This window comes from Alternaria infectoria (genome assembly GCF_024043175.1).
Source record: "Alternaria infectoria strain BMP 0036 chromosome Unknown scaffold_17, whole genome shotgun sequence".
NCBI classification, from domain to species: Eukaryota; Fungi; Ascomycota; class Dothideomycetes; order Pleosporales; family Pleosporaceae; genus Alternaria; species Alternaria infectoria.
This window is the reverse complement of record NW_026250706.1, coordinates 346100-373549: the sequence shown is the minus strand read 5'-3', so window position 1 is coordinate 373549 and position 27450 is coordinate 346100. Positions and strand designations below refer to the sequence as shown.

Below are 27450 nucleotides of genomic sequence, written 5' to 3'. Positions count from 1 at the left end.
ACTGATGGGCTGGTGCTCTTTCCAATATTGTGTTGTGCACTTGCCGGAAGGGCGTAAAGCCATCTTACCGATAGACAGCCCAGCTCGAGCATGAAATCCTCAAATGAACAGCCGACGACAACCAATTCCCAGAATAGCGACATCATCACTAAGCACAGTCTGTGGGCAACTCGGCGAATCAGGATCAGCTCAGCCACGACCACGATACCGCTTACGGTCAACCGCAGCCACAAGCGGCACGTCATCAGCACTGCAGTTCAGCTTTGCTGATACATTACGGCGCGATCGGCGGAACTATCAATCGACTAATGTTTGGAGCTGGAGGAGCTGAGGCTGCTGATGTAACAACACGGAGATCACCACGAAGATCTTGGTACAAATCGGGAAACCCCCATGTCCAACTTGAAAGCCACCCCAACTATCTACATGACTTCGGACATGTTGTAAAAGGGACACACGAAATTCTTTGTTGCGTTCAACAAACATCCAATGACTGCGCATACATACCATGCCTCAACGCCCCTCGCAGGAGCAAGACCTACAACACTTGCTACCATCGACCATGACTTCTTCCAAGTTCTCATCTAACAGACCGATACCTGCGATCACACTCCAATTGGCTACTGACGATCAGAGCGCACAGTACAGTCAACCGCTACCTCATGGCGATTTCGAGGAGCTCAAAGAAGCGGCAAACGAAGACAGGGTACGCCCTCAACAAAGAGGTGCCGTAAGCGAGCATCAGTGGTACTAACATATACACCAGGACCTCAAGATACGTATCCGGAAATTACGCGTTGTATCGCGCACCCTCGCTCTCTTCATCTCTATCGCAGTTCTCGTCCTCACTGCCCTTACACTGCACAAGTTCCTCAGCACACGCAACATTCACCGCATTGTTCGACTTCAAAACGGCGAGAACATCTTACGCACACCCTGGGCGAAGAATACACGGGCATGGCCAACATACATGTACTTTGGCGTTGCAGCCATCTCCGTATTACTCAACTTCGCGACAATCTTTTCTTATAACTGCGGTATCGAGCAGGCTAATGTAGCTGCTGTTGTCACGAGTACCTTTAGCTGGGTCAACATGCTGGGGAACTTTATTGTGTGGTGTGTAGCCGCTACGGTGTATCGCACTGAGAAGGATAAGAATGGGAAGAGCGATGATCTTTGGGGTTGGACGTGTAGTTCTGGTGCTAGGGCGATACAAAAAGAGTTCGTGGGCGACATTGACTTTGGCAGCTATTGTAATGTGCAGGTAAGCGCATGATCTTGAGGAATTTGAAAAGAGGGCCTGCTAACGCAGTATGCAGAGTGCAAGTTGGTATGTTGGTATTGTGCAGGCCTGTGCTGCATTACTGACCGTGGTAATTTTCGTGCTGGTTTTCAGGAGGAGGAAGACGAAGAAGGCGGTAGAGCAGAGGCTGAAAATGCATGGCCTCGAGCCGAGTAGATGTTGACCGGGAAGACCTCCGCCGCACAGGAGGCGAACACATAATAACAACCGGTCTATCGCCAGGTACCAGCCTTGTGTACCGTTCAATACCCACCACGGGGGTCTAGGATATGATCCCGTCGCCCCAAACAACCGCACCCAGCCATCCTCGGCCCCAAACCCGTCTCCTAACTTCTGCGCATCATGGTGTATTCATACCCACCTCATCCACATCTCCCACAGTCCACGCTAGTCTCTATCACGTTGAGATAGCGTACCTGCATGCACCGACCTCGCAAACCACTCCCTGAAGTCCCTGCTTACCAAAACAAGCGGGACCCTTTTCCAAGAACGGACAACAACATGCGTGCGCAACGGTTACCACCCAAGGAACGAAAAGCCCAAAAGGTACTAAGACAGGTCGTAAATAACGCTTGAGACGCATGCGAGTATCGCAGATCCCACGAGGAAGTTCTGGATAAGAAAGGAGGAGGGTGGGAGCATGGGGCAACGACGCGCGAGAGGGCATGTTTTAAGAACGGAGAGGAACCCGCTGTACCTGGTATCCAGAAACAAAATACATGATACATTTGTTTACTACGACTGTTACTGAAGTGCAGTGATGCGAAACATGCTGGTATGTTCGAGAAGAACCGAAGAGACGTAGGGAAGACATTCACCAAAGACTGACGAAATAACCAGTGCACTCGGTCGTTGCCAACCTGGCTATGCGCCACCATCTTTCTCCTTACCGCTGTCGCTTCTTCCCAGGAAACGCAAGACGAGTGTGATCGAGAATGCTTGCTTCTCAGGGTTGAGACGCTTGAACGAGAGTATGCGAAGATAGAGCAAGCTCTGGTAAGTCAAGGCCAATCTCCTTCTGCGGTATCGATCATGCTGACCACGAAATAGTTCCCCGGTGGCGACGCTTATTCTTCGTATGCAGCTCAGTCGTACTCTCCAACACCTGCTGCCTACACCGCAACTCCAAGCTCATCAAGCAAATCCTACACCACCTTTGGCACATCTGGTCTGCCCTACAGCTTCGTTGTTTCCTCAACATCCGCTTTAACATCTATCGTCTCCACCGCAACGCCGAGTTCATTGAGCCAATACTACACCACCTTTGGCACATCCGGTCTGCCTCAAAGTTCAGCCTACAGCTTCATCGATTCCTCATCATCCATCCTAACGTCTACCGTCCCCACCACAGTGCCGAGCTCATCAAGCGAATACTATGCTAGCTTTAGCACATCCGGCTTTCCTCAAAGCTCTGCCTCCACTTGGGTTGTGCCCTCCTCGTCCATAGTCACCAGCTATGTGACCACGCAACCTTCAGTCTCAGCTACGCCTTCATACGCAACAACTCCACCCCAAAGTTCAGCATCTACCTTTGTCGTTCCCTCCTCATCTCTGGTCACCAGCTATGTGGCCACGCAACCCTCAGTATCAGCCACGCCTTCCTACGCCATACCCCCACCAGAGCCCACAGCAAGCGACACACCACCCGAACCCACCAACCCCAACATCCCCACCCACCCCGGCTACCGCTCAGTAGCCTACTACGGGAACTGGGACATCTACGCACGCAACTTCCAACCCCAGCAAATACCCGCAGAGCAACTCACCCACCTCCTCTACTCCTTCGCCGACAACAAGCCCGACGGCACCGTCTTTCTCACCGACACATACGCCGACGCGGAAAAGCACTATCCGACTGATTCCTGGAACGACGTGGGCAACAATGTCTATGGATCCATCAAGCAACTTCAGATCCTCAAGGCTAAGAACAGGAACTTGAAGGTGTTGCTCAGTGTAGGTGGTTGGACGTATACAAACGTTGCCAAGCACATGGATGGACCCATGGCTACGGCTGCGGGTAGGCAACGCTTTGCGTCGTCTTGTGTGGACTTGATTCGCGACTACGGCTTCGATGGCATTGATGTGGATTGGGAGTATCCTACCGACAAGGAGCAAGGCGGGCAGTTACTTGCACTGTTGAAGGAGATCAGATCCCACCTGGACGAATATGCCGATACGCTTGTGTACGAAGATGAGTCTGGACGCGAGCTGAAGCCCAAGTTCCTCTTGACGATTGCTTCACCGGCAGGAGAGAAGAACTACAAGCATCTGCCCTTGAAAGAGATCAGTGCAGTCACAGACTTTATCAATCTGATGGTAAGTATTGACCTCTCCAGATGCAGTAATAAATAAACTAACGCGAAAATAGGCATACGACTACGCCGGCTCCTGGGATAACCAGACTGGCCATCAATCGAACCTTTACCCGTCGACCTCGACTCCCCTGAGCACGCCATTCAATACGGCTTCCGTTCTGACCGCCTACAGCGCCGCGGGCGTTCCTTCCTCCAAGCTCAATCTTGGCATGCCGCTCTACGGTCGCTCCTTCACCAACACTCAGGGTCTAGGAACGTCGTTTAGTGGCATCGGCACCGGATCGTTTGAGCGAGGCGTCTACGACTTCAAGGACTTGCCCCTTGGAGGTGCACAGGAGTACTACGATGAAGAGGCTGGCGCAACGTACAGCTACGACGAAGCGAGTGGCGAGTTCGTCAGCTATGATACTGTGGCCATGGCGCTCAAGAAGGTCGACTACATTGCAGAACAAGGGTTGGGTGGCGCAATGTGGTGGGAGATCAGCGGTGACAGGACAGATGACAGCGGGAGCATCGTGACAAACGTGAGTCGTGGGTGTCTGAGAGTGGAGACGAGTTTGCTAACGTATAAAGGTTGTCGAGAAGATGGGCGGCGGGAGTGGTGCAGGCATCGAGTCATCGCCCAATTGGCTACTGTATCCCGACTCCAAGTTCGACAACTTGAGGAATGGCGTGTCAACGACACCATAGGTCGCGGGGCGATTGCGCAGGGGGTGAGTCGTGGATGCAGGTGCAGCTGTTGGCGAGCATGTCAGGTGGTGGTGCAAACCTAGAATCGCGTAAGTTATTACTGATCGCCATCGGTAAACGTTGAGATGGAGCATTGGTGGCGCGAGCATTCATGCGTTCGCATACATGTAGTAATAAAACTTGTCATATACCCTACCCTTGAGATATCTCGCTTATTGCCAAGCTGGAACATCATCTAGGGGACTGGACCCGCGTGACACAGTTGCAGCAGTGTTTGAGGCTCTGCTACCCTAGGTGTAGACGATAGCGCGGAAGCCATGCTGCTTCTGGCGTAGATCATCTTCGATATATTGCCAGTGTCGATATTCTACGCCGCCGTCATACTACGATCGACGGCCAGGGTGCTGGAAGAAGAAAAACGAGTACACGATCACAGGCACGGCGGGGGTGCTGTTGGTGATTGTCGTTGAATTTGCGTGGTGTCTGAGCGCATGAGGGCTAGGATATGCCCGCCGCGCGCATATGTGCCGCCTGCCGAATGATACATACAGAACCGAACGCCCTAGCTCCATTCATGCCGCGAAGTAATAACAGTCGTACGATATAGCACCAAAATGTGCTGGAGGGTATAGCAAATCTATCAGGCACCACAATGTGCTCATTTTACTCGTTTTACTGCCTCCTGATCTCGTCAGGCGAGCAGGTGTCAGCGGGCGGGAGTAAGCGCTGGTAGGATTGCTCGCCGACTATAGTCGACTCCCTGTGATTAAGGAAGGTGCGTATGCGCTCGTCGCGATCTCCACTTGAGCTCAGAGTGGCATTCCTGCTCCGGCTGTACTCCATACTCGCCTCGCGGTGGATCTGGTCGCGCCGCTCTATGACCGAGTTGTTGAAGGTGTTGAATCTAGTGCCCTGCACGACGCCGCCTATGCTGACAAAGGCGAAGATGAGGGCCATGAAGGTAAAGTTGGACATCTGAATCGTGCGGGCGTCCGAGTCCTTGGCGCCGCCGCCGTTCTCGTAGTGCCAGCGCTCCCAGTCCTCCCAGGTCGCATTGGTACGCGGATCCGTATTCCAGCGATGTGGATCATAGTGCCAGTCGTTATGACGGGGGCCCATGGGCATCTGGTGGTGACCGGCCCAGCCGTGGCCCCAGGCATCATACGCTTTGCGTTTCTGGACATCGGAGAGGATGTCGTGGGCGGCGACTAGCATTCGATAGCGCTCGAGACGCACGTGGAGGGGCAGCTGGGCGATGGCCGACTCGGCATGGCAGCGGTCGGGGTGGTAGAGCTTGACGAGGGCATAGAAGCGGTGCTTGGTGTAGGCGTCGCCCTTGCGGCACTTCAGGATCTGGTAGGGCGTGGGCGTCTTGTGCGGCTTCACGGCGTCCGGCCACCTGAGCAGCTCTGCGTCATCGCGGTAGGCGGGCGCGTCCTGGTGTTGGGCGTAGGAGCGGCGCTGTGTTGCGGCCTCAGGACGTGCGAATCTATGACGGCATGACTTGCCCGGCTGGGGACCTGCGCAGCTCCCAGCGTGGGAGTAGTAGAGGGGACTGAGGTTAGTGTACGAGGGCAGGAGGATGGAGCACTTCTTGGGCAGCATTGTCGCGCACTGGCAGGCGTGGACGGGCGCGCATCTCCCAGCTCCAGGCAGGTGTCAGTGTGGGAGACGGCGTGCTGCGTGTGGGGTGCTGGCTGCTGGTGGCGTCGGCGCATGGGCGATCGCAGCAGCCCGCGGGCGAGATAGACGCGGCCGGCGCCATCGCTCACTCATCGGTACCTCACGCTAGGCCGCTTGCGTGCTGCATGCGACACTCTGGATGCGAACAGGAGTTGGCCGTGGTTGATAATTTTTCCACGGCCTCGCGCGCCCTCCAGTCGTGCCCGACGCGACTGCGACGGCGCCGGCGTCTCAGCCAGGCAGCCACCATGCAGGTGCGGTCTCTTCCGCTCCCCTCCAGTTGCTCAGACCCGATGCTGGTGGAGCCCTTTGCGCCGCGACTCAGCCTGTCTGTTTGACGTGAACTCCTTCGCCTCGCTTGCGCATGCCGTGCGAACCTCCCCCTGCAGCGACACAAACTCTCGGGTCACGACGCATGAAGTCGACCCTGCATCCAGCCAGCCGCCCAATGTCTTTGTCCTCCAGGGTGGGCTAACTGTGGGGTCTAGAGGGGGCATCCTTCTGCTATAACCCGTTTGCTATCACGCCTCGAGTGCTCTTCCTCCCTCAGCTCCCTCCAGCCTTTGCACAGTACAGTCCTTTCCGTCATTCACTTGCCTATATATCGCCCTACCTTCCATGTTGACCGCCTCCCGCCCCCTTCTCCCCACCTACAGCGCCCTGCACCAAGCCATGGCAAACACACACGACAGCAACGGACACCCCAGGGAAGGCTACCTGAACCTGACCCGGCGCATGGAGACTGAAGAGGAAGACCAATTTGACGTCGATCTCACCATCTTAGATTTCCTTGTCTACAAGGCCATTGACTTGGTCTTTGAGTGGAAATCGAGCAGTGATCCATACCATTCAGATCTGCCCAATGCGCTCGTCAACATGACTGCTGGTATGACTTGCGCCTGTTACGGCAATGCATCACGTGCTCACGACTATCAGATTGGAGGACATTCCTCGGGCATAGACACCATGGCCGACGCCTAGATGCCAAGGCGTCATTTCGATCGCGTTTGTTGCAGTTTGCCCTGATCTTCACACATCGGCTGCATCACGACGAGACCTGGACAACCGAAGAGTCACTGAACAGTCTGCGCGAGCAGAACAAATCCCGTGGCGAGTACTGGCGGCAACGAACTCAGCATCCTGCTGCGCTTCAGGACCCTTTCGACCAGCAGAAGGACTTTCCTCTTTCCGATGGCGCTCTTTACGAAAACCGCTCTGCTCTTGCCTCCGCACTGAGAATGCCTGTCGATCAGCGGAGGTGGGTGACCGATGTAGCAGGCACGCCCTCGCTCCACTGTTTACTCCCTGTCTTCATCGAGCTTACCGCCGCACGTGTCAATCTGGATGACGACTGGCTGCCAACGGCTGAGTGGTTCGACTTGGCAGCACAGTTCATGCTACAGGCTATTATCGGCGAATATCTTCGCAATGGTGCTTACGGTGACGAAGCTTTTAACACCATCTTCGCCTATGGCTGCCCTGGCGTCGAACGATGGGCCGAAGAACCAGCGGACGTGGCAGCAATGAGGAGACTCTTCTGTGCTGAAGGTAATCTTCGCGAAGAGAACTGCGAGTGGACCAGGATCAAGCGCCAATACATCAACGAACTACTACCAAACGGTCGGGCGCAATCAAGTCTACAGGCGATAGAAGCAGCCCAGGAACGATATCCATACGCCGAGTTCGAAGAGAAGCTACTATCTTTTCTCAAGTACCTCCACGAAGGCCTCGTCAAGCCGGACCTCGCGCAAGTCGAGGAAGGTCGCATCAACATCGACGGCAACGAACTATCTGAAGCCGAATCACGAGCAATGATCCAGCGAATGGGGCTTTGATCGACTCTGCGTCCCCAATTTCTTTAATCTCGGGCGAGCTCGGAGGAGTTTCTTCGGCGGCCTGGGTACGTGTTTTTCGGTTGTCTAATCTTGTCTTTCTGTACTAGCGTAGGCCGTTCTTGTTCATACGTTTTTCCTCCAGTTTGCGAGCTATTCTTTTTTATTATTGTTATCATCTGTACCAAAAGTCATGTAGCTTCGCGCGTCTTGTACCATATACCCACATCAGCTAGTTAGGTCGCCGACACAGGCTTGTAGTCGGTGCAATCACACATATTTCAACATCTCGATGACTACTCTTTTCTCCCGCTACTCTCCATAAAAACTCCTCTTCGAATCCACTGCCACATCCTTAGTGTCCCTCCTCAATCCATCGCTCCGAACACGTCTTGTCATGGCCACATTCTGTAGGTAAGTGTCGTGGACCATCTTGTAGTCCTTTCTCTACCTCTTACAACACAGACGTCATCTTTACTCTCCGGTATGAGAATAATGCCACCAATCGCATCAGCGCGTATCGCAACTCCCTACAAATCTCAAATTGATTGAATAGTGGAGTATACGGACCCACGACATGCGCACGCCAGCAGCCGTCCGGGCGACGCTTATACCCGACACTAGTCACACAGACACGCTAACAGATGTGGAAATTTTGTCATCATTGTGATGGTGTGATTCTGATGATCAAACACTCTTGATTTGATTTGTTTTGGGAGAGAAATAGCCTATCCTTCAACCTACTCTTACATGTCATCAAACGTTGCGGTGCCCGCCCTAAAAGGCGAAGGTATATGTACAAGAAAAAACACAAACAGTAGCTGGTAGATCAAACAGCAGAGTAAACGGCAGTGCATCCTCGTCCACATTCCACTTTTTGCTCGAATTCGACTGTGCGGCCATTGACCTTGACCTTGTTCCGTGGTGTGATTTGGAAACGATGCATCTCTTTTTCTCTTAGTTGTTTCCCAAAACCGCCCGCAGATGCTGCTCGCTCTTGCTCAGCGGCCTGGTCAAGTGGTTGGATGTATGTTGGTGTAGCTAAGTTGCTCCGCTTGCCACTACCAATCTGGTAGTATTCGTTGTTACCCCAGAATAAAATGTCGCGACCCCAGTTTGTGTCGTTGTCTGTGAGCTTCTTCGACCGACCGGTCACAGCGACGCTGGCAACGTTGTCGAGGATGGCGGCGGCATGGGTTGAGCCGACTGAGATGTTCAATAGACGTATCGGAATTGCAGTGTTCTTGGCTTCGTCCCACTCGAAAAGACCGGAGAAGGCGGGAACCTTGACGGGATCGGCTTGCGTGTGCACCCATCGACCAACACCAAGTTGACCTGTGAGACCGAATCCAAAAGCCCATGTGTCTGCAGTAGTCTTGTTGCCTTTGGTCGCTTCGACAGCAAGGAAAGATGTATTCCCGCCCGCGAAGACGTTTGTCACCTTGCCTAGCGAGCCAGAGTATAGCTTTTGTGTTGGGAGTAGAGATGGCGCATCTACGCTTTGCGCTTCAGCGTTGTACGGGAAACCAAGTTGACCGGAAGTGTTGTCGCCAAAAGTAAAAGCTCGTCCTTCGGAATCGCAAACTAAGCTATGGTAGTCACCAGTAGCGATCCTCTTGACGGGGAATCCTTTGAGGGTAGTGACCTCGTGGGGAATGTCGAACGCGCCAGTGGGACGGCTCTCGAATGATAGACCCGGTATACCTAGCTGACCTTTGCTAGGGAAGTCTTGTGAGCCTGACGCGAAAGAGAAGACGCGGCCAGAAGAGGTGAGCATGAGCGCATGCTCTAGCCCGGATGAGATGTCCGTGACGCGCTCGCTCCATCCGAGGTTCTCAGGTGTACGGTTGCGATATGAGATGTTGTTGGAGCCACCCCAAAAAGGGATCCAGGATGTAGATGGCGGCTTTGGGCCTTCCTTCTGCTCCGCCTGTGAAACGGGTATCGAGTATACGGAGCCGCTCTTGGAAAGGCCAATGATGCGATCGCGGGAGATGGCGAGGGAGGTCAGGTTATGGCCCGTCAGAGTCTTGGTAGGCTCCTTGATGTCGTTTGCGAAGGCGGTGCCCCATTGTAGAAGATCGCCCTTCTCGTCAATAGCCGCGCCGAAGTTTCTGTCGAGCTTGATGTCCCGCAATAGCTTTCCGTCGAAGAAGGTCAAGCGTCTTGGTGTCTTGATGTACTTTTCGTCAGAGTCGGGTGCCACGACCTTGCCTGAGTTGGAACCCCATGTGTAGACTCCAGGGTTCTCCCAGCTCTTGATGACTTGAAGATGCTGCGAGCTGATGATATTTCTATTGTCATCGGCAGTTTTGGCCTGCCGCCGTGGCGCTTCAAACTTCAGCTCCGGTTCCTCTTGTTCCTCCGCGTGCGCATCTCGTATGATCGAGTCTCCGTTGCACCATTGGTATGCCGTGGCGGTAGCCCAGAGAGCGCCGACGGTGGCTATGGATCGGACGAAGTGTTGCTGTCGTCGTTGTGCATAGGGATGGGATGCGGTCCGGACGTGTGATTGCGGGGGTCTGGTCGCTATGTTCCTACATACTCGCGGGGCATGCGGCGTTCGGAGGGTCGCGCGTGCTACACACTTTGTGCTGAGCATAGTGTGGTATATGGAGTGGTGGGCTCGTAGTGGCAGGTGTCGTCCCGTGGGCGTCTGGATAGATCAAGAGAGCAACATTTGCAGCACGATCGAAGGTCCGATTACGGTTGGAGCATTGGTAATTGGACAGTTTGGATAGTTTCTCTAGATCGTAGCTGCGTGATCAATGACGCTCTAGACTTGCTCCACACTGACAGATGAGTCTAGCGCGAACTGGGCCTAGCACTACACGCTGGACCCCCACGAGCATCACCGAGCTCCGACATGTGGAAGCTGCGTCGTGTTTGCTGTCTACACACAACAAACCCACCAACCCCCGAACTGCGCCAGAATGTACGAAGCAGACTCGTGGTACACTGCCTTTGTGCCGCGCACCGCCAAGCCCCAGGAGAAGGGCAAGCACCGCCGCAGAGAGAGCCTGCTTAAACAGGAGAACGTAAGCCCACCATCCGCTGCCTGGGTACGTCTGAGCACTTCTGATGATTGTACTTGCAGGAGAGTCAGGCTGACTTCGAGCGCGCAGAGGCCATCGCGGAAACAGCAGAAGAAGATCGACCCGGCAAGCTCAATGGCCCTCCACCGGCCACCGTGGCCAGACGCGCCAAGTCGTACAGCGACTTCTACACCGTCGTGCGCGCACATCTGAAGAAGGAAAGGGCCCTCGAGAAGAAGAAGTCACGTGAAGACATCAGCACCGAGCTGGAGTTTGCCGACTGGTACGGCGGTGTCAGCGATGAGCTACTCGAGGCCAGCCACGAGGAGTACAGGCTCTACCAGAACCAACTACACATAACGCGAAACCACCTCGAGAACATCATCTCCGACACAACATCGACCCTCGATGTTCTCTCCTCCCTCTCCGAATCCTTCAAGATCGTCGAAGCCCAAACAAACGCCTTCCGTACACAATGCGAAGGCCTCATCGACGACCAGAAGCGCATCACCAAGCTCGCAGACGATATGGAGCAGAATCTGCGATACTACCTCTACCTCGAACCTACCACGAAACGGCTCAATGCTCCGGGAGCAGGCAAGATTGTGCGGGGTAAAGAATTCGTCGAGATGCTGGCCAACCTGGACAGCTGCCTCGAATACATGCAGGCGCATTCCAAGCATCGCGAAGCCGAAACGTACCGATCCAGATACCGACTGCTCCTTACCCGTGCTCTCACCCTCATCCGCGTCCACTTCACCGAAGCGCTTCGAGAAATCGCAGCCGATGTGTCGAAGCGGATAGCGGATAGACAACTGAACGACACCACCATGTCTGCGCTGTTGTATGCCAAATTCCGCGTCGGCGCGCCGGAGCTGAAGAGTATAGGCATCGAGATACAAAAGCGGGCAGTACTGCCGGCTGGAGCAGCGCCGGGCGGAGAAGCCGAATACCAAAGTCTGATGAACGAGCTGTACCAGAGTTACTCAGCCACTCGTGGCCGACTCATACTCCCCATCGTTACGAAGAAGATTGGCGAGATCGCACAAGCTCCAAGCACATCGACGGATCTCGTAGCCTTTGCGCGGAGCAGCATAAGCTACATACGTGGCATATGTTTCGACGAGTGCGACTTATGGCGAGAGTGGTTTGAGGGCGACGGCGGATTGTACGACTTCCTCGAAGCTGTATGCGAGCCTCTATACGACTACCTGCGACCGCGCACCATCCACGAGACACAGATACTCAAGCTATGCGAACTCTGCACGCTGATACAGACACGATACATGGAGGAAGAAGAGGAGGAGTCGCCGGTTGAGGCGAACAAGCTGGACTTTTCTGTCATTGTACATCCCGCCCTGCAAGATGCACAAAACAGATTGGTTTTCCTATCGCTTGCGATCCTGCGAGACGACATTGAGAGATACAAGCCTAAACCAGAAGATCTCGATTATCCAGCAAAGAACAAGAAGCACGCCACTTCTGGGACAAAGTCGAACCAACCCGTTCTGTCTGGCAAGAAGCAGCCCAAGTCCGAGGTCCCGCCCACCCCTTTGATGCCAAAGACGCCCACAATAGTCGAAGACGACGACCCAGATGCCCGGTGGAACTTCAATACCGAAGCGGCCTTCAAAGACTGGTACCCTACATTGCGCAAAGCGATTTGGTTGCTCAGCAAGATCTACAGGCTCGTTCATGTGAGTCCTTGAACGCTCGCATACCCTTCATCATGCTAACGTGCTCCTAGTCTTCTGTATTCGATGATCTGGCTCATCACATCGTCCACAGCACCACGCTTTCTCTCGCGCAAGCTAGCACGCTGCTTGCTAAATCCGCCTCACCCACCGATGCCGCCCTCTTCCTCGTCTCGCACCTCCTTCTCCTCAAACAACAAATCGTAGCTTTCGACATTGAGTTCGTCACGCCTGAGACTGAAGTCCAGTACAATTTCGCAAGCCTCACGAATACTTTCTGGGAGCTGCGTGCTCGGGGCGGCCTCTTCAACCCGCGTAATCTCGTTGGTCTTTTGATACCCAAGGTCGTAGAGAACATGTTGGATGCCAAAGCTGAAGTGGATGCACGCCTGCGCCAAGCGATTAATGACTTTACTGGTCAATTCGTCGCCAGAATGACGGCACCGATCGATACCAAGGGCAACAAAAAGGTGCCTGTGAGTGAAGCTCCTGCGCGCACGAGCAAGATCCGGCAGAACATTGAGCATGAGACGCCGTTCCTGAGATCGAAGCTGGAAGAATACATCACCGACGCTCGTACACGCGAGATGCTTGTAGCTGCTGTCATGGAATCTGTCACCCAAGCATACGAAGACTGGTACGACTCGTCATACTCGCCATCTCTTTCCAACCAAAACGGGGCGAGCAGAAGCACGAAGGGTAAGGGAAGGGAAGATGGAGTCTGGGATCCGGACGTGTTTAGTGAGTGGTGCGTCAACACGTTCAAAGTCGGCACGCTAGGACTGGGCAGCATGGATGATGAACAAGATGATTATCAAGATGATGATAGCGATGCAGACAGTATGGGTGCCACCAGCGGGAGATCAGGCACAGAAAGGACAGGAAACACGGGTCTGAGGATCAAGATGTGATAGCTCCCTGTAAGCCGGATAAAAATATGAAAATATTTATCATGCTGGTCTATGGTCGAAGCACCATCACCATGCTATCGGACAGAAATCTACTGTGACTTCCCTCCCACAGTCACTTTCCGTAAACACGGGCATCTTCTCTTCTTCCATCTTCTCAACAATATCCACTTCCGTTTCTGCATCGCTCTCCGACTCTAGCTCTTCCCTCTTCCACGCATTCCGCTTCTTCTGCCTTGCTTTCTGCCGTCGCAATGCGTTCTTCTCGCGGCGTTCAATCACATCGCTTTCTTCGCCTTCCTACTATAATTGATCAGCATCATCATTACTGTCATGGCAACAGTCAAATCAAAGCAAGAACTTACCGAGCTAGGTTCGCCAGAATCCGTCGTCGATGCGCGGAGCGAGTCGTAGATCGAGGTCGTACTCGACACGGAAAGCTGCTTGATTGGCGGGTATTTGGCTTCGTCCTCGGTGTCACTGGCTATTTCTGTTGCCATTTCGGAGGTCGTGGTGGAAGGTGAAGGCGAAGAGGAAGGGGCGGATGAGTCTTCATCGTCGCTCAGATCTCGTCTTGTCCTTCCTCTTCCCTTTCGCTCTTGCGCGAGTCTCTTCCTCGTCTGTTCATTCAGTTCCTGCTGTTTTCTCGGTAACACGTCGTCGTCTCTCTTTGCTCCAAGCTTCGCGACTTTGTATGTTTGTCTTTCTTCTCCCCGCTTTTGTCTGTTTGGTGACTCTCGCTTCTCGGAATCCTCACTGTTGCTACTGCTGAGGCTGTCGTGTGCCCTTGCAAGCGTTCCACCACACTGCTTCTCAAAGTTCTCTGCGACGTCGAGGACGGACTTCATCGATGCTTGTGCGGCGTTGTATGCTTTGCCCGAAAGACCGGAGATGGAGAGTTGGAAGGCCATGTATGGGCGTAGTAGGTGAAGAGGCGAGTTGATGGAGCGCGTCTTGGTGCGTGCGTCGGTCTCGATATCACTCTCTGACTCACTATCAGACCGGGTACTACTCGCTTCTCTCCTGTGCGGCAAAGTCTTGGAGCGCGTGAGACGAGCGGCGACAGCAGGCGGGGAGGATTTGTGTTTCTTCGCCACCGGAGCTTTTGCCTTCGTTTCTTGAGCTCGTCTCTTTGGCGATTTTCTTGTCTCGTTTACTGCTGTCACATCTTCGTCTTTGTCTTCTTGCTTGATCTTGACGGTGCTGTCTTCTCCGTCGATGCCGCGCAAGTAACTTCTCTTATCCTTGTTATCTTCGACGGATACTGTCGATGCACGGAGTGACTCCACTGTAGATCCATGTCCCGAAGTCACTCTGGTGATGGTGCTGCGAGAGGGAGGTCTAGAACGCGCTTTGCAGACTCGGGTTCGTGCCATGATGGGACTTCAAGTGATGTATCGAGAAGACTCCGGGGGGGATTGCGGATAAGTAGACACTTGTTTTGGTTATCGTATCATAACTGAAAAGATGACACCGACTCAATGAGGTAATGAGTCCTGAAGATCAGCTGCAAAGCAATTGTTTGTCTATGTTGCAGATGTGCAACACAGAAAGAACGTTAAAGAATTGACAGGGACAATCTGAAGCAACATTCATTCCCAGCAAACTTTTGGTCTCAGACGTCATGCCTAGGTAAAAGGTTCTGTAAGAATGCACGGTCATTGATCCGACACGGAGGAGTAATGAATTGTAATGCGATAGAAATATCATTACTGTAGTAGTGTGGAATGCGTAGGGCAAGTATAAAAGACTGAAACCAGAACACCAATGCCATGCAGAAAAGTAAGTCAAGTATGTAATGCGAAAACATCAACCGTGCAGAAAGAGACCGTCTTTAGCATGAAATGCAATCGCCATGCCGCCCATGCCACGTGCAGCGGGTTCCACCAAGTGCTCACAAAGGCACAATCGAGCCACCCTGAGAAGCAAGCGGGTCAACAGAAGGTTGTTTGGTGACGGTGTTGACTGCATTCTCTTTGTACTTTGCAAGCGTCTTGTCGGAGTTGAAGTTCTGGTTGATAACACCGCTCATGCCTTTCTGGCAGTGATTGCCGTTTGTCTGAGAGCAGTAGTACCAGATGGGGTTCGTGTCCTGCACCGTAAAAGTGAAGACGTTGGGCGCTTCACCCGCGGTGGTGTTGAAGTTGAAGCCAGAGAAGATGGAGTTGTCGCCGCCGAGAGGCTCGCATGGCTTGTCGAACGAGGACTGCACGAAAGTGTGCGCCTTGGGGAGGAAATGGAACTCCATGAGATCTCCCGGTTCTGCGACTACGTTCTCGGGCTCGAAATGTAGGCCGCCGTTGGCGGTGGTGGAGCCAGCGAAGACGCGGTGGACTACTCCGGTAGGCCGGACTGGCTGTGCTGGCACGGCGACGGTGAGGCCAACGAGGGCGGCGGCTGTCAAGGCGAGAGATGTGAAGGCAACCATGTTGTCTGATGAGTTTATCTGTTGATGTCGTAGGAGTGGTGATCTGACAAGGAAGCGACTAAAGCGATGATGACTAGGAAGCAGAGACGAGCTATGAAGTGCTATCGACGATAATAGGACTGTGGATGCTGTGAAGAGAGTAGTTTGATGTGGAAGATGTGATGCAGATGTAGTGATGAAGATGCTGTGAAGAAGGTGATGTATTGAAGATGAAAATGAACTTGACAGACAAGATATTCTCTAGATATATACTCGTCTGGCGAGAGTGCTCACAAATCAAAGGTTGCTGATGTTCTACACATAGCCCTCGGTTGGTGAAATTGCCGTTTGATGGTAAGATGTATCCTTCGTCAGTGCAGCGTCGCATCAGGCCCTTCACACGACCAGAATGCGGAGAATAGTATGACAGGATGCCTAAGATAGACAGGTCACAACTCGCAAAAGCCATCTCGGATAGAAAACGTTCCAGCGTTTGCTAAACACAGCTCCAATAAGCGTCCAGCAGCCCTGCCACTGCGGCTGAAATAGCTGACCCAGGGCGTGGCTTAGCCCCACCACGAGAAACAACGAACAGCGCAATCGTCAGCATTTTACTACTAGGTCTCGACTAAGTCCACTGTAGAGGGTATTCCGGGCGTAATCACAACATTCGCTGCAGCTCGTAGTGTTGGTTGATGCTCATTGAACGTGTTCCGCATGCGCCTTTGCGATGGTGACCCACGTGTCGACGCCTAGCAGGAATGGACGATGGAAACACCACACAGGTCCAACAGCTGAGTACTGTGCCACAGTATGACATTCCTCCCGTCCGCTAGATGGTCTTGGTCTTGTTTGTAATTGTTGGCTATTTTCGGTTCTAAGTGAGCGCTTATAGATCTGGGAGGGGCTGCCCTTTCGAGAACCAAGTAGGTACATGCCGAGACGCCTCTTCGCCGCTCAAGACCTCATTCCAGGACCTGAAACAGTGTCGCTTGCGCGTTATCATTTCCAGCGCGTATTACGCGATGCCCCAAGGTTCGGGGCTGGTGATGTTACGACGGAAGTCCGGGTCGTGGTGGAATCGGCCACGCGGCGCGCACGCGAAGGTGGACCTTCTGGGAGCGATCTGGCTTTGCCTACCTGGGTAACGTCCGTGCACAAGGCTCATACCAAGAATACCACCATCAGTACTGATGTATCTGCATAGCTTCAATCTTTTGTTTCTTAGTCATCGGTCCTGTCCCGAACTCGCGTAAGGCACTTTTAGGATGCTAGAGCGAATGCCTAGTAGATGCGCTGATCCTGTCCCAATGGATGATCTGTGGAGGCCGCTAGCGAGCTGCCGTCAAGAAACACGGTGAAGTCTTAGTCGAACTCGTGAAGGCGGGGCATGTTTCGTCAACACGGTGGTGAATGGTGGTATATCTTTCCTCGGGCGCGAAAAAGGATATGAAGACAGCGGTGAAGTAGGAGATCTGGCGGTCAAGAGTCTTGTTAATACATCCTTGAGGCGACCTAGACCGAAAAAGCAGAAAAGCCGCGCTGCGAGGTTCCACACCACCACAACACTGTAGTGGTGTGCACAGAGAGAATTGCTTTGCCAGATCCTGCATCGCAGTAGTAACGAAAGACTCAAGCGAGAATGGAGGTGGTGTAAAATTTCATTATTTTCTTCTTTCAAGAAGAACGCCAATACATGCTAGCTCGTGACTGCGGAAAACATCCAAAGAAAACATGCTCTATCAAAGACAACACGCTTACATGCAAGCAGCGCCGTCAATGCCAATGACCTTTCCGTTGACCCAGTCACCGTCTTGAGAAGCAAGGAAGCAGACAACGCGGGCAATGTCTACTGGCTGACCAACACGGTTGTGAGGGGACCATGTGCAGGCGTACTCGTCGACTTGGTCGTCGCTGAGCTTGTCACCATCGGGAATGTACTCGCGGCAGACGGCGTGGTACATGTCGGTCTTGATGCCACCGGGTGCAACACAGTTGACGGTGATCCTCTTCTCGCCGGCATCTAGGTTGGGTCAGTAGATGAAGTGGAAGTGAGCATGATGTGACTTACCGATAGCCATGCACCTAGTGAATGTCTCAATGGCTCCCTTTGAGCCGGAGTAGACAGCGTGCTTGGGTACGCCCTTAGCCTGACCGGTGATGGATCCCATAAGGATGATGCGACCACCCATCTCCATCCTCTTGTAAGCCGCCTTAGCGACGAAGAACTGGCCACGGGTGTTGATGGTGAAGACACGGTCGAACTCCTCGGGTGTGACGTCCTTGAAGTGACCGAAAGAGACAACACCGGAGTTGGAGCAGCAGATGTCGAGCTTGCCGAAGTGGGCAACAACATCGTCCATCAGCTTCTCAGACTCCTCGACGTTGCCAACGTTGGCCTTGAAGGCAGCGGCGTCTGAGCCATTGCCGAGTGCCTTGATCTCCTTGACGACTGCCTCAGCACCCTCGACGGCGTTGGCGTAGTTGACGGCGACCTTTGCGCCACGCTTGGCGAGCTCAATAGCCATCGCCTTTCCGATACCACGGCCTACATGTTTGTTAGTATGGGAGGTGAAGCTTGGGTATGATGAAGCTTACCTGAGCCGGTAACAACGGCGACCTTGCCAGCAAGGCTCCATGTCTGCTCAATTGATGCCATTTTGATGTGTTGATGTGTTGAGATTTTGAGTTGAGGAGTGTGAAGGTGTTTGTAGTAGTGATGAGAGTGGTTGTGATGATGATAATTCCCTTCCACGGTCAAGACGAGTACATATATACCCTTTCGCTATTCGGAACGCCAGCGGAGACCGCGTTCAGTGAGTAGCTCTTTTCCATCTGCTCCACCACCGGTATCCCAACATCCATACCACTCCCCCAACTCGAAGCGTCCGGTTCGGCACTCAGCATCGCCCCCAGGAGTCGTGAGTCCTAGGGCTGAAACTGTGTACCTGCGCCGCATCTGTCCCGTAGCGTGGTCCCTGTCCCCGTAGGAGAGCCTGAGCCTCAGGGACAGACCGTCGGACAGAGGGGCCGAAGGGGGCAGGAGCGCTTGCGATTGGACAATTCCCACGAGCTGCGAGGGCCGACCGAGCAACACCAAACTTCCAGCGCCTCTCGTGCAGCACGCACCCGTTTCACGAGATCGAAACATCTTTTTTTGTCCACCGCGAGTAATGCTGGCATCTCATTGAGTTCTGCTGGTGAAGCACCAGGTATGACGCTGCGAAGACTCGCGTTTGACAGTGACAACGAATCGCGAGGCTGATGCGACACCGGCGGCATCGAAACATCTATTTTCGCATCCTCGCATGTCCACCATCAGCCGAGAGTCTTTGCTGGGAGCTCGTTGCTTCGTGATGTGACGCGAACAGATTCGAACGTCGCTGCGACGACTCGGTCCGTCGTGGGTAAGCCCAGGGCCGTAGGGTTCTGAAGATCCGACACGGTCATGTGACGTTCTGGGACAAACTTCGGACCCCTTGGAACGGTTTAGCCTGAACTCGCTCAGGGTTCGGCAGGACTCCGACGCTTCTCAGCACACCCGTGTACTGGAACCTCAATGGCTCCCCATACACCAACGGTCATCATGACTCCCTGAGTGCCGTAGAGTCCGGACTCGACCCGGTAAATGGAAGTGTGTTACAAGTCGGCCAAGCGTGGCTAGGTGTCGCAATCAGAAATGGGTGCTGCCGGCTTCCACAGCGGGGATCCGTCGACAAAACATCCGTGCGTTTTTCACTTCACTTCATCTTCCAACTGCTGTACCGTCGGGATAGATGGAGTGTTCCAAACGGTGGGCAACGAGCTGTGAGCGTTCTCATCTCGAGTACGAGCTGTTGAAGATAAGGGACCTGCGCACAGATTAATAAAGAGTCCATATACGAGCGACCATAACCGAGCACGTACACCGACGATGCATGCCAGTCTTTATCCAGATTACATACCTGTACCAAGAGCACAAAATAGCTGCGCGTCTACGTGCGAGGTTTTCAATCCTCTGAATCCCCTGTTCTGGAAACAGGGAGTCGTCTTCACCGGCCATGTTGTGTCTTATCGACGGCGTCCGTTGACCCAAAGTTGCAAACCAATGCGTCTCCACCACCACGCATCGGCCCTTTCGTCCCCAGAACGGCTTGCTTTCAAGCGATAGTATCCGATCGCGGTGCCTATACATCCAGCGCTGACGAATATTTCGGATGCTCTTCGTGTGGCGCTTCTGTTCTCGCAGTACTAGCCGCAGGGGTGACCCGATAAAGCCACACGAGGTGGAATGTCACTCTCTAGAAGACGACTGGGGATGCAAGGGGCTTAGAAGAGTTCTCTTGTTGGGAAGGCCACGCGTATAGACGCCCAGGGTGGATGCTTTCGCGTCATGGCATCAGCGTGGCAGAGCGTAGCGGATAACCCTATGTCAGAAATGCATCATCCGTCAAGGGCTATGCAATCGTGGGAGCTACCTACTCACCAACTAGAAGACTTGCACCCTGATTGCTCAGAGATATTGAAACTATCAATACCGCACGAATCACATACCTTCCCGGTCTCAGTACGGGGTGGTGTAGTCGTCTCAAGGAGCTCTTTTGTGGAGTTGTCAGAGCTATACCTGAATCGATTCATTTCCCCCTCATTCCGTTTCCCGTCAAACACATAGCGGTGAAAGGGGCTGTTGTTGGGCGCTTCACGCGACCTTCTGCCAGATCGCCCTATGCTAATGCATTCTTTCACGGGACAGCCATGGTTTCCATTATCGAACCTCGCATTCGCTTTTATATGTCTTCTAACGATGCTCATTTTTGTGCCTACTAATACAACAATGTTGCAACTAACCGAAAACATCTAGTGATGCACGATATGGATGATAGACATATATGGAGGTACTTGTACAGCAGTAGTGACACAACGAAGCCTCCGCTGACACAAACCGTTCGGATACTACCCGGTAAGTCCCCGATGCTTAACTCAAGCTCGGCTGGCATACGGAAGTGCATTGATCGGCACTGGGCGTGTCTTTGGTCAGGATAGCGCGTCCAGACCACCACATCCATCTCCACCTCTTGATAGGGTGAAAGCCGCAACGGCGACGAAAATCTCCGACATACCGACCGTTGGATGGAACTCACGAGGGGTCACTCGCATGTTCACCACCCTCTGGTGAGTGATATACATCAAAGCCCGATGGCACGGGCCAGCTACATCCTGACAGCTACGGCTGTCGTGCGGGCATCCGTAGGCTTGGCACGATCTTCGTATCAGCCATGCGGATTAGAGCAAGAGCCACTGCTCTGGGTACTTCAATGTTGGAAAGTGGTCCTTCATGTCGTAGATTATTGTGATGTGTAACAATGGCCGCTTGGAACCGAAGGATTCTAGCCGCTCCTGTGTGCTCGAACAGCCAGTCATCTTGATTAGGGCTGCATATGCTACCTCCATACGCAAGTAGCCACGCTGAACGCGTAAGCTTGTCAAGCAATGAGCCTGCAGGAAGACGTCTTGGTACCGGCTTTCTGTCACTGTGATACGGAAGCATACTGCATATACCCATCCTTCGACTTAACGGCCAGAAGGAATCTGGTTAGTAACTCCATCGGGTAGTGGTCTCCATTCTCCGGCCACATTGAGGGCTGGAGAAGTCCAAATAAGGCGGCGATCGTAAGACTGCGTTGCCGTTTGTTCGGAAGCGATGACGGGTTTCGATGCATCAGCACGGTTACTGGGGGTGAATGAGACATAGTACGATCTGGATAAAGCGGCACCATCATAGTGCGACGAAGTCCTTGCATAACGTCCGCGGAAAGAGGAGAGGCGAGGGGACTATGTGGGAGAGGTTGAGGTACGTGCCTCAATACACATGCTTGCATTCTCCACGGTGTTACCAATACTGTTGGAAGCATATTGCAGACACAGTACTACTCCAATCAACTTCAGAAGTCCAAACATGCCATCCTGGCTCATTTCACTTCCCTCGGCCATTGTTCACTTTGAACTCAACCCCTCTACTACCCTTGCATCGTTCGCATCTGACGAGTCCACATCCTCGTAGGGACACTCTGTTACATCCCACACGGTTCGAAGAAACCCCGCCGCCGTAGTGCCGCCCTTACACACACACCATTCGCACTCTTAGCCGACCCCGCCATCAAGCCTCCAATCTCGAAGACACCAATTATCTACGCAATCCGACCCATGCCCTGCTTACGCTTGAAACACATGCGCGGGTTAGGAGAAAAACGAAGCAATCAAGAACCCGCAGATAGTGATGACGGAGGGGCTACACGGTGGTAAGGGACATATGTGTTGCACATCAGCCGTTACGCATACACTCATGACACCTTCGACCATCGTGCCACGGAAGAGCCCCGCATCCACCATCACGACATGAAGAGATTTCATCCGAAGCTGAGAGCCTCCTGCGAATGAAGATGGTCAGTATACTTTCACTGGCAGGCTGGTCGAGGAGACACCCACCGTTGCTTGCGACCAGCTGGCCGAGGATCAGCTCGAAGCGCTTCACACTCATCGTCAACAACAGTCCGCTGAAGTGTATAGGTTTGCTATTCCCAAGTCGGTTGGTGCTATTTGATCATCATGTCTATGTACTATACATTATGGACTGCCTTGCAGTCGGTTCTGATGACCTCATTCCAGGCACGAAGCACCTCGGCGACCGAGACGGACATCACTCGACGCCGATGCTGTGTCTATGCCCTTGAACGCCAATCAACGCTTGGAACCTCGCGCATATCCTTCCCAAGCATCCTAAGATGTCGATGCTGATGGAAAACACCCGAAAGAGATGGAACGAGATAAGAAACGATAAGACGGGAAACACCTAAACACCCGCTAATACATCATGAGCTCGTGGTGGTACGGTGGAAGACAGAGAGAAGAGAAGAGATGGAGGTGGGAGGTTATCCTCGCGCGAGTTTCTCGAGTTTACTACGAATGCCATCGGAGAACCTGGTGGCAACACCCTCATCAAGGACGTCGATACAATGCGACAGGATCGCGAAGCCGTTATCCAAGGGGACGTGTGCACCGTCGCGCTTGGTCAGAGTGGGTATGCCCTCCCTACGAGACATGTACCTCAGTATGGTAGGATGGTCAGCTGGAAGGCGATCCACAGAGAACGCGGAGTTCGATGGCTGATACGATCCTTGGTGGTTGGGACTCAAGGACTCGCCATGTGCCAGCGAATCAGTCCAGAAGACCAAACCCGCACGGTAGACGGCGCCAGCCCACCATGGCGGCCGGATACCTCTTGGCATCTCACGGATGAGTCGAAGGACCTGACCGGCGTGGGTGATGGCCTCCTGCACATCGGACAGACACTTCTTGTGCATCCACAGCATCTGCTGGTATGAGCCGTCCACACCCTCTCGACGCGCAAGGCGCTCTATCTCTGGAAAGTTGGACACAGCGTTCAAGCTGATAAGATGGAACATGACAAGGTTCGCCTGCATCATCGGACACACTGGGTTGGACTTCATGTACCGTTGCGCCAAATCGAACCAACGCCCTAGCAACGCCTGCACCTCCTCGAGACGCACGCGGGTCGACGCTGCTGTCAGTGCGCGATTCCGCGATCGTGAAGCGACGCTATCGGAAAAGCAGCTGAGAAGCTGGCAATACTGGCAGACCAGAGTCTGCAGGGGGTGGAGGAGCAGACGCAGGTGCATAGGTGTCAGATGAATCTCCTGTACATCCTGTACGACGATTTCGTCATCTAGGAAGTAACGGAACAGGTCTCTGAGACTGGGTGGTCTGGCCCCAGAGCCTACTGAAGAGTACCCGTTCGAGAACTCATGGACTTGGTTGAACATCTCAGACCACTCTGAGGCGGTCTGCGCTTGCCAAAGTCGATCCGAATCAGGCATCGGCGCGCCAAACTCTGTTACTGAGAACAGTGGAGCGGTATCGTGGAAGAGCGATAAGTCTTGGTCTACCATGACCCAGGAGTAGATGAGGCTGCGCCAATATTAGTAAGTGCGTTCACGTGACGGTACCGAAGTTTTCAACACTTACCGACTGCGGCTTTCTTGCTGAAGCCAGTCCTTCCACAACGCATCCGTCGAAATATTTCCGTTGATATGAGGCGTTGCCGGCGGTCGCACATCGAGAATACCGGAATGTCGCAACATGGAGAAATACATGCCACGCTGGCCCATAGCGATGTCCATCTGCCATTTGTCGCCACTCCACGCCGCCTGGACAGTGAAGAGGAGGGCTGCACGCAGAACGATAGGATCACCAGCCATGATGATGTTCTTCTCAATAAGGTCGAAGAGCGATATCCGGCAGGCTTCGGTGAAGCCACCAGTTAGCCACCTGGCCTCTATGGATGGAATGGTCATGGCGCCCTGCGCGATCATCATGAGAATGAGCAAGCTCGACGCTTTGTCGTTGTAGTTTTGCATTAGTTCATTCGTATCGAGCACACCTCTGGCGGAGGTGGGATAATAGCGTTCGAAAGAGTTGGCGTATGACTTGAGAAAGTACTCCAGGACACGAGCAGGTGGAAGAAGAACGAAGTTGGAGTGAGAGGCCGTGGATCCTGGAGACTCGCCACTGCTGGACGAGCTGCTTCCGTCTTTGTGGATGTCCAAAGCCTTGTGGAGGAAACTTTGGGTGATGGCGAGAAGTTTGTCTCGCGTGGCTTCCTGCAACTTCGATACCGCGATTTGCCCGCCTTGTTGAAAGTCGGATTCATCCCACGATGGGGACCAGTTAGCCCAGCCCTCGTGATTCTTGAGGCTCAGCTCTAACCGCTCGAGGTTGAGTCTCGCTGTGCGTGGACACGAGCTTGAAGCAATAGAAGGAGTGCAACGGAAAACAGTCCAGCCATCTTGAGCCGCGATGATGGCACCAAGATCAGGTATGCCGGCATCTGCTATCGAAGAGTGCCTGTTGGAGGGGTAGAACATCGAAGCCGAACTACCAATTTGCAGGTCCGAAAAGGACTCGTCCATGCGAGGTGTCTGGACAGGCTGTCCAAATGTTTGAGCAGGCGACATTTCTGGTATCATGCCAAGGATGCCATCCTGAGGTGGTCCCATGCTCATGTCCATACTCATGCTCATCATCAACGCGGGGTCTATCCGCATGGGATCAAAGGTTGTATCCATGGGCATGCCGTTCCAAGGGTCCATCATGAATTGAGGGCTCTCATTATCGGATTGGTCCCGTACCGTTCTGACGAAGTCGTCATATCCTGACATAGGTGTGGAGGTGACGAATCCATTCATGCCGTTCACCGGGGTGGGGAGTGGCGAAAGAAGCGACGATGATTGAGCAAGTCCGTTGGAAGGGGACTGGTCGAAAAAGGGCGGCGTATCGGAGATCGGCATATGAAGATGCAACGACTTCTCCTCGGGATTTATGTGTGTCGGTGGCTGTACCGGTTGTGAGATGGAAGGGTTTCGTGAATGAGGGGCCGAGGGCGACTGCGATTGTCTTTGCGACGGTGGTTGGCTGTCCGGAATATGGGCAGTCTGGTTGATCTGAGCAGGAGAGGACTTCGACATCGCTTGTTTCGGTTGGCTATCGTGGTTTGGAGAGACATTGCCGGATGTATTGTGGTTATCCGCGTTGCTGCCACTCTCGCTCGAGTCCCCGCTCCCAGCCTCAGGAGGACCGCCAACCCGCTGGACACCTTTCGATGCCCGCCTTGTAGGACGCAATGTGCATTTCAGATTCCTCTGAGCGCACCTGGTGCACGGAAACTTCTTGTCACACTTGGTCTTTGTCTTGGCACAATTACTGCAGGCGATGGGTGTGCGGCCGGCGGACTTTGGTATTATGCCTTGTGGGGGGAGTCCCTCTTCGTTGTTCTGGTTGCGGCCGTGTACGGTGTAGTGTCTTTGCAAAAGATCTCTGAAGAGGCTGTCAGTACTTTGTTCCGAACGGTCGATGCCACAGGATGAGAAAGAGCAAGGAAGGGTGCCACATACCGTCGAGCAAAGCTCATATGACATGTGAAGCATTTGAAAGGCTTGACGTTGGTGTCTGCTCATCCACAGTGATTAGCAGATATCCCAGAAGAAAGATTGGATGGTAGCTGGTGTGAGGAAGATATAAAGAGCGAAAGACGCGGGGTCAACATACGAGTCAAGATATGTCGTTCGAGATGCTCGTCTCTGGTGAACGACTGTCCACAGTATGTGCAAAAGACCATGTTGAAGGAGGAATTAAGCGTGTGATCCTGGTGGAAGTAGACTTGATATGTTGGTCGACACGGTGATGGCCGGCTGATGGGTGGTAGGAGGGGTCTGAGGATGATATTGTGTACCAAGGTTCAGAAAGAGATCAATGCCATAAACTCCAAGGCGGGGATATCGAGGCGAAAGTGAGGTTGGCGAGGCTCAAACGAGTGGGACGAGGATGGAGTAATGGGTCCGAAGTCCGGTAGTCCTGAGAGAGCTCTAAAACGGGGCGGGCATGGAAACCAGTCTGGAGCTAAGAGAAATAGCAGACGTCAAGTCGACAGCTAGACGTTTTCCGTTGGGACGTCAGACGGAAGCCGTGTGTTAAGAGTGCTGTGGCGCTGACTGCAGAACGAGTCGTCTAGCAGTGGTCTGAGAAGGACGAGGTCAAGATCAGGCCCCGTGGTACAGCGGCTGTCAAGTAGGCTGAGCACGTTGGAGTGGGTGACGAGAGATGGGTAAAGATAGAAGATTATCACGGGGAGAACGTTGGCGTGGGGAGAGATATTTCTCAAGCGTATAGAGGTAGGAAATGTAAGAGCGGGTTTGACTAGCGGGCTTTCCCAACAGGGAGTGTTGATTATGCATCTGAGCGACGATGAATTCATCAATTGAGGAGGGATCCTGCTGCACGAGAGGATGAGCTAGTGCCTCGCAGTTACATGCAGCGCGCCAGGCTCTTGGGTGGGTCGAGCCTGACCCGGTTAGCCCGATGTTTGTTCGAGCGACCAGGGGCATCTGCACGGCGTTGATGATAAGACTCAGCGACAACAGGGATGCATCTTGGAGATCTGCACCGCGGACTAGATTGGTGGAGGGCAGGGTGGAGGTTCGTGCTGAGAGTGACGGGGGACGAGCGCCGAGCCCGCGTCAGCCACAAGTCCGCGAACCGAGCTGGCGCATGGCTCCCTGGGAAAAGAACAGCAAGACACCCGTACACCCGTAATGTATTCTGCAATACGGCAAAATTACTGCCACGATCGGCGCCCGCACATGCGTCAAATCAGCACCGGCGGGGGCCTTGGGCATGCCTGTAAGATACACCAATGTCTCTATATAGACGCCTTCGAGGAAACCACTAAGATTGCTGGCAGCGGTGAGTCCACCTCAGCTCTCGTTGCGAGCTATACGAAGCCTTTCGCGTCTTCCTACTCCCGCAGGTAGTGATGGGCGCGACATACGAGATAACAACTCAGGTATGTCAGCATCACGCGGCTGAGTCGTGGTTGACAGGTGCCGACTCACTGGAGATCTCTCGAGTCTGTCCACCCGTCTCGGAACGTAACACGAAGCTCTCTCTCGTCCCGCGGCCACTAAACGAGGGAGGATAAAAGTCCTCTGTACCCTCATCCCAGATTGATGTCGTCGAAAATATATCGATTTT

At 53.5% G+C, this 27450-nt stretch overlaps 9 protein-coding genes across 9 annotated transcripts; 3 read left to right on the top strand and 6 right to left on the bottom strand.

The window, feature by feature from the left end:
• Window positions 1–562: 562 nt before the first annotated feature.
• On the top strand, window positions 563–4308 carry J4E92_008562 (uncharacterized protein; the record flags this gene model as incomplete). The annotated part of the gene is made up of 8 exons (XM_051499913.1): window positions 563–706; window positions 767–1264; window positions 1320–1330; window positions 2062–2078; window positions 2238–2299; window positions 2354–3619; window positions 3672–4142; window positions 4192–4308. 8 exons carry the CDS (start codon window positions 563–565, stop codon window positions 4306–4308), a joined length of 2586 nt encoding a protein of 861 aa, XP_051349926.1.
• A 672-nt stretch (window positions 4309–4980) lies between these two features.
• J4E92_008561 (uncharacterized protein) lies at window positions 4981–5913 on the bottom strand (the record flags this gene model as incomplete). Its single annotated transcript, XM_051499912.1, has 1 exon — window positions 4981–5913. One exon carries the CDS (start codon window positions 5911–5913, stop codon window positions 4981–4983), a length of 933 nt encoding a protein of 310 aa, XP_051349925.1.
• Window positions 5914–6663: 750 nt separating this feature from the next.
• On the top strand, window positions 6664–7826 carry J4E92_008560 (uncharacterized protein; the record flags this gene model as incomplete). The annotated part of the gene is made up of 2 exons (XM_051499911.1): window positions 6664–6877; window positions 6928–7826. 2 exons carry the CDS (start codon window positions 6664–6666, stop codon window positions 7824–7826), a joined length of 1113 nt encoding a protein of 370 aa, XP_051349924.1.
• An 826-nt stretch (window positions 7827–8652) lies between these two features.
• Window positions 8653–10425, bottom strand: J4E92_008559 (uncharacterized protein; the record flags this gene model as incomplete). Its single annotated transcript, XM_051499910.1, has 1 exon — window positions 8653–10425. The coding sequence occupies one exon, from the start codon at window positions 10423–10425 to the stop codon at window positions 8653–8655; it is 1773 nt and encodes a 590-aa protein (XP_051349923.1).
• A 331-nt stretch (window positions 10426–10756) lies between these two features.
• Window positions 10757–13463, top strand: J4E92_008558 (uncharacterized protein; the record flags this gene model as incomplete). The annotated part of the gene is made up of 3 exons (XM_051499909.1): window positions 10757–10861; window positions 10921–12555; window positions 12606–13463. 3 exons carry the CDS (start codon window positions 10757–10759, stop codon window positions 13461–13463), a joined length of 2598 nt encoding a protein of 865 aa, XP_051349922.1.
• Window positions 13464–13529: 66 nt separating this feature from the next.
• Window positions 13530–14836, bottom strand: J4E92_008557 (uncharacterized protein; the record flags this gene model as incomplete). The annotated part of the gene is made up of 2 exons (XM_051499908.1): window positions 13530–13760; window positions 13826–14836. 2 exons carry the CDS (start codon window positions 14834–14836, stop codon window positions 13530–13532), a joined length of 1242 nt encoding a protein of 413 aa, XP_051349921.1.
• A 518-nt stretch (window positions 14837–15354) lies between these two features.
• On the bottom strand, window positions 15355–15888 carry J4E92_008556 (uncharacterized protein; the record flags this gene model as incomplete). The annotated part of the gene is made up of 1 exon (XM_051499907.1): window positions 15355–15888. The coding sequence occupies one exon, from the start codon at window positions 15886–15888 to the stop codon at window positions 15355–15357; it is 534 nt and encodes a 177-aa protein (XP_051349920.1).
• A 1736-nt stretch (window positions 15889–17624) lies between these two features.
• J4E92_008555 (uncharacterized protein) lies at window positions 17625–18526 on the bottom strand (the record flags this gene model as incomplete). The annotated part of the gene is made up of 3 exons (XM_051499906.1): window positions 17625–17890; window positions 17939–18415; window positions 18466–18526. The coding sequence occupies 3 exons, from the start codon at window positions 18524–18526 to the stop codon at window positions 17625–17627; spliced, it is 804 nt and encodes a 267-aa protein (XP_051349919.1).
• A 4249-nt stretch (window positions 18527–22775) lies between these two features.
• J4E92_008554 (uncharacterized protein) lies at window positions 22776–26038 on the bottom strand (the record flags this gene model as incomplete). Its single annotated transcript, XM_051499905.1, has 4 exons — window positions 22776–23832; window positions 23890–25737; window positions 25815–25869; window positions 25969–26038. 4 exons carry the CDS (start codon window positions 26036–26038, stop codon window positions 22776–22778), a joined length of 3030 nt encoding a protein of 1009 aa, XP_051349918.1.
• Window positions 26039–27450: the final 1412 nt, after the last annotated feature.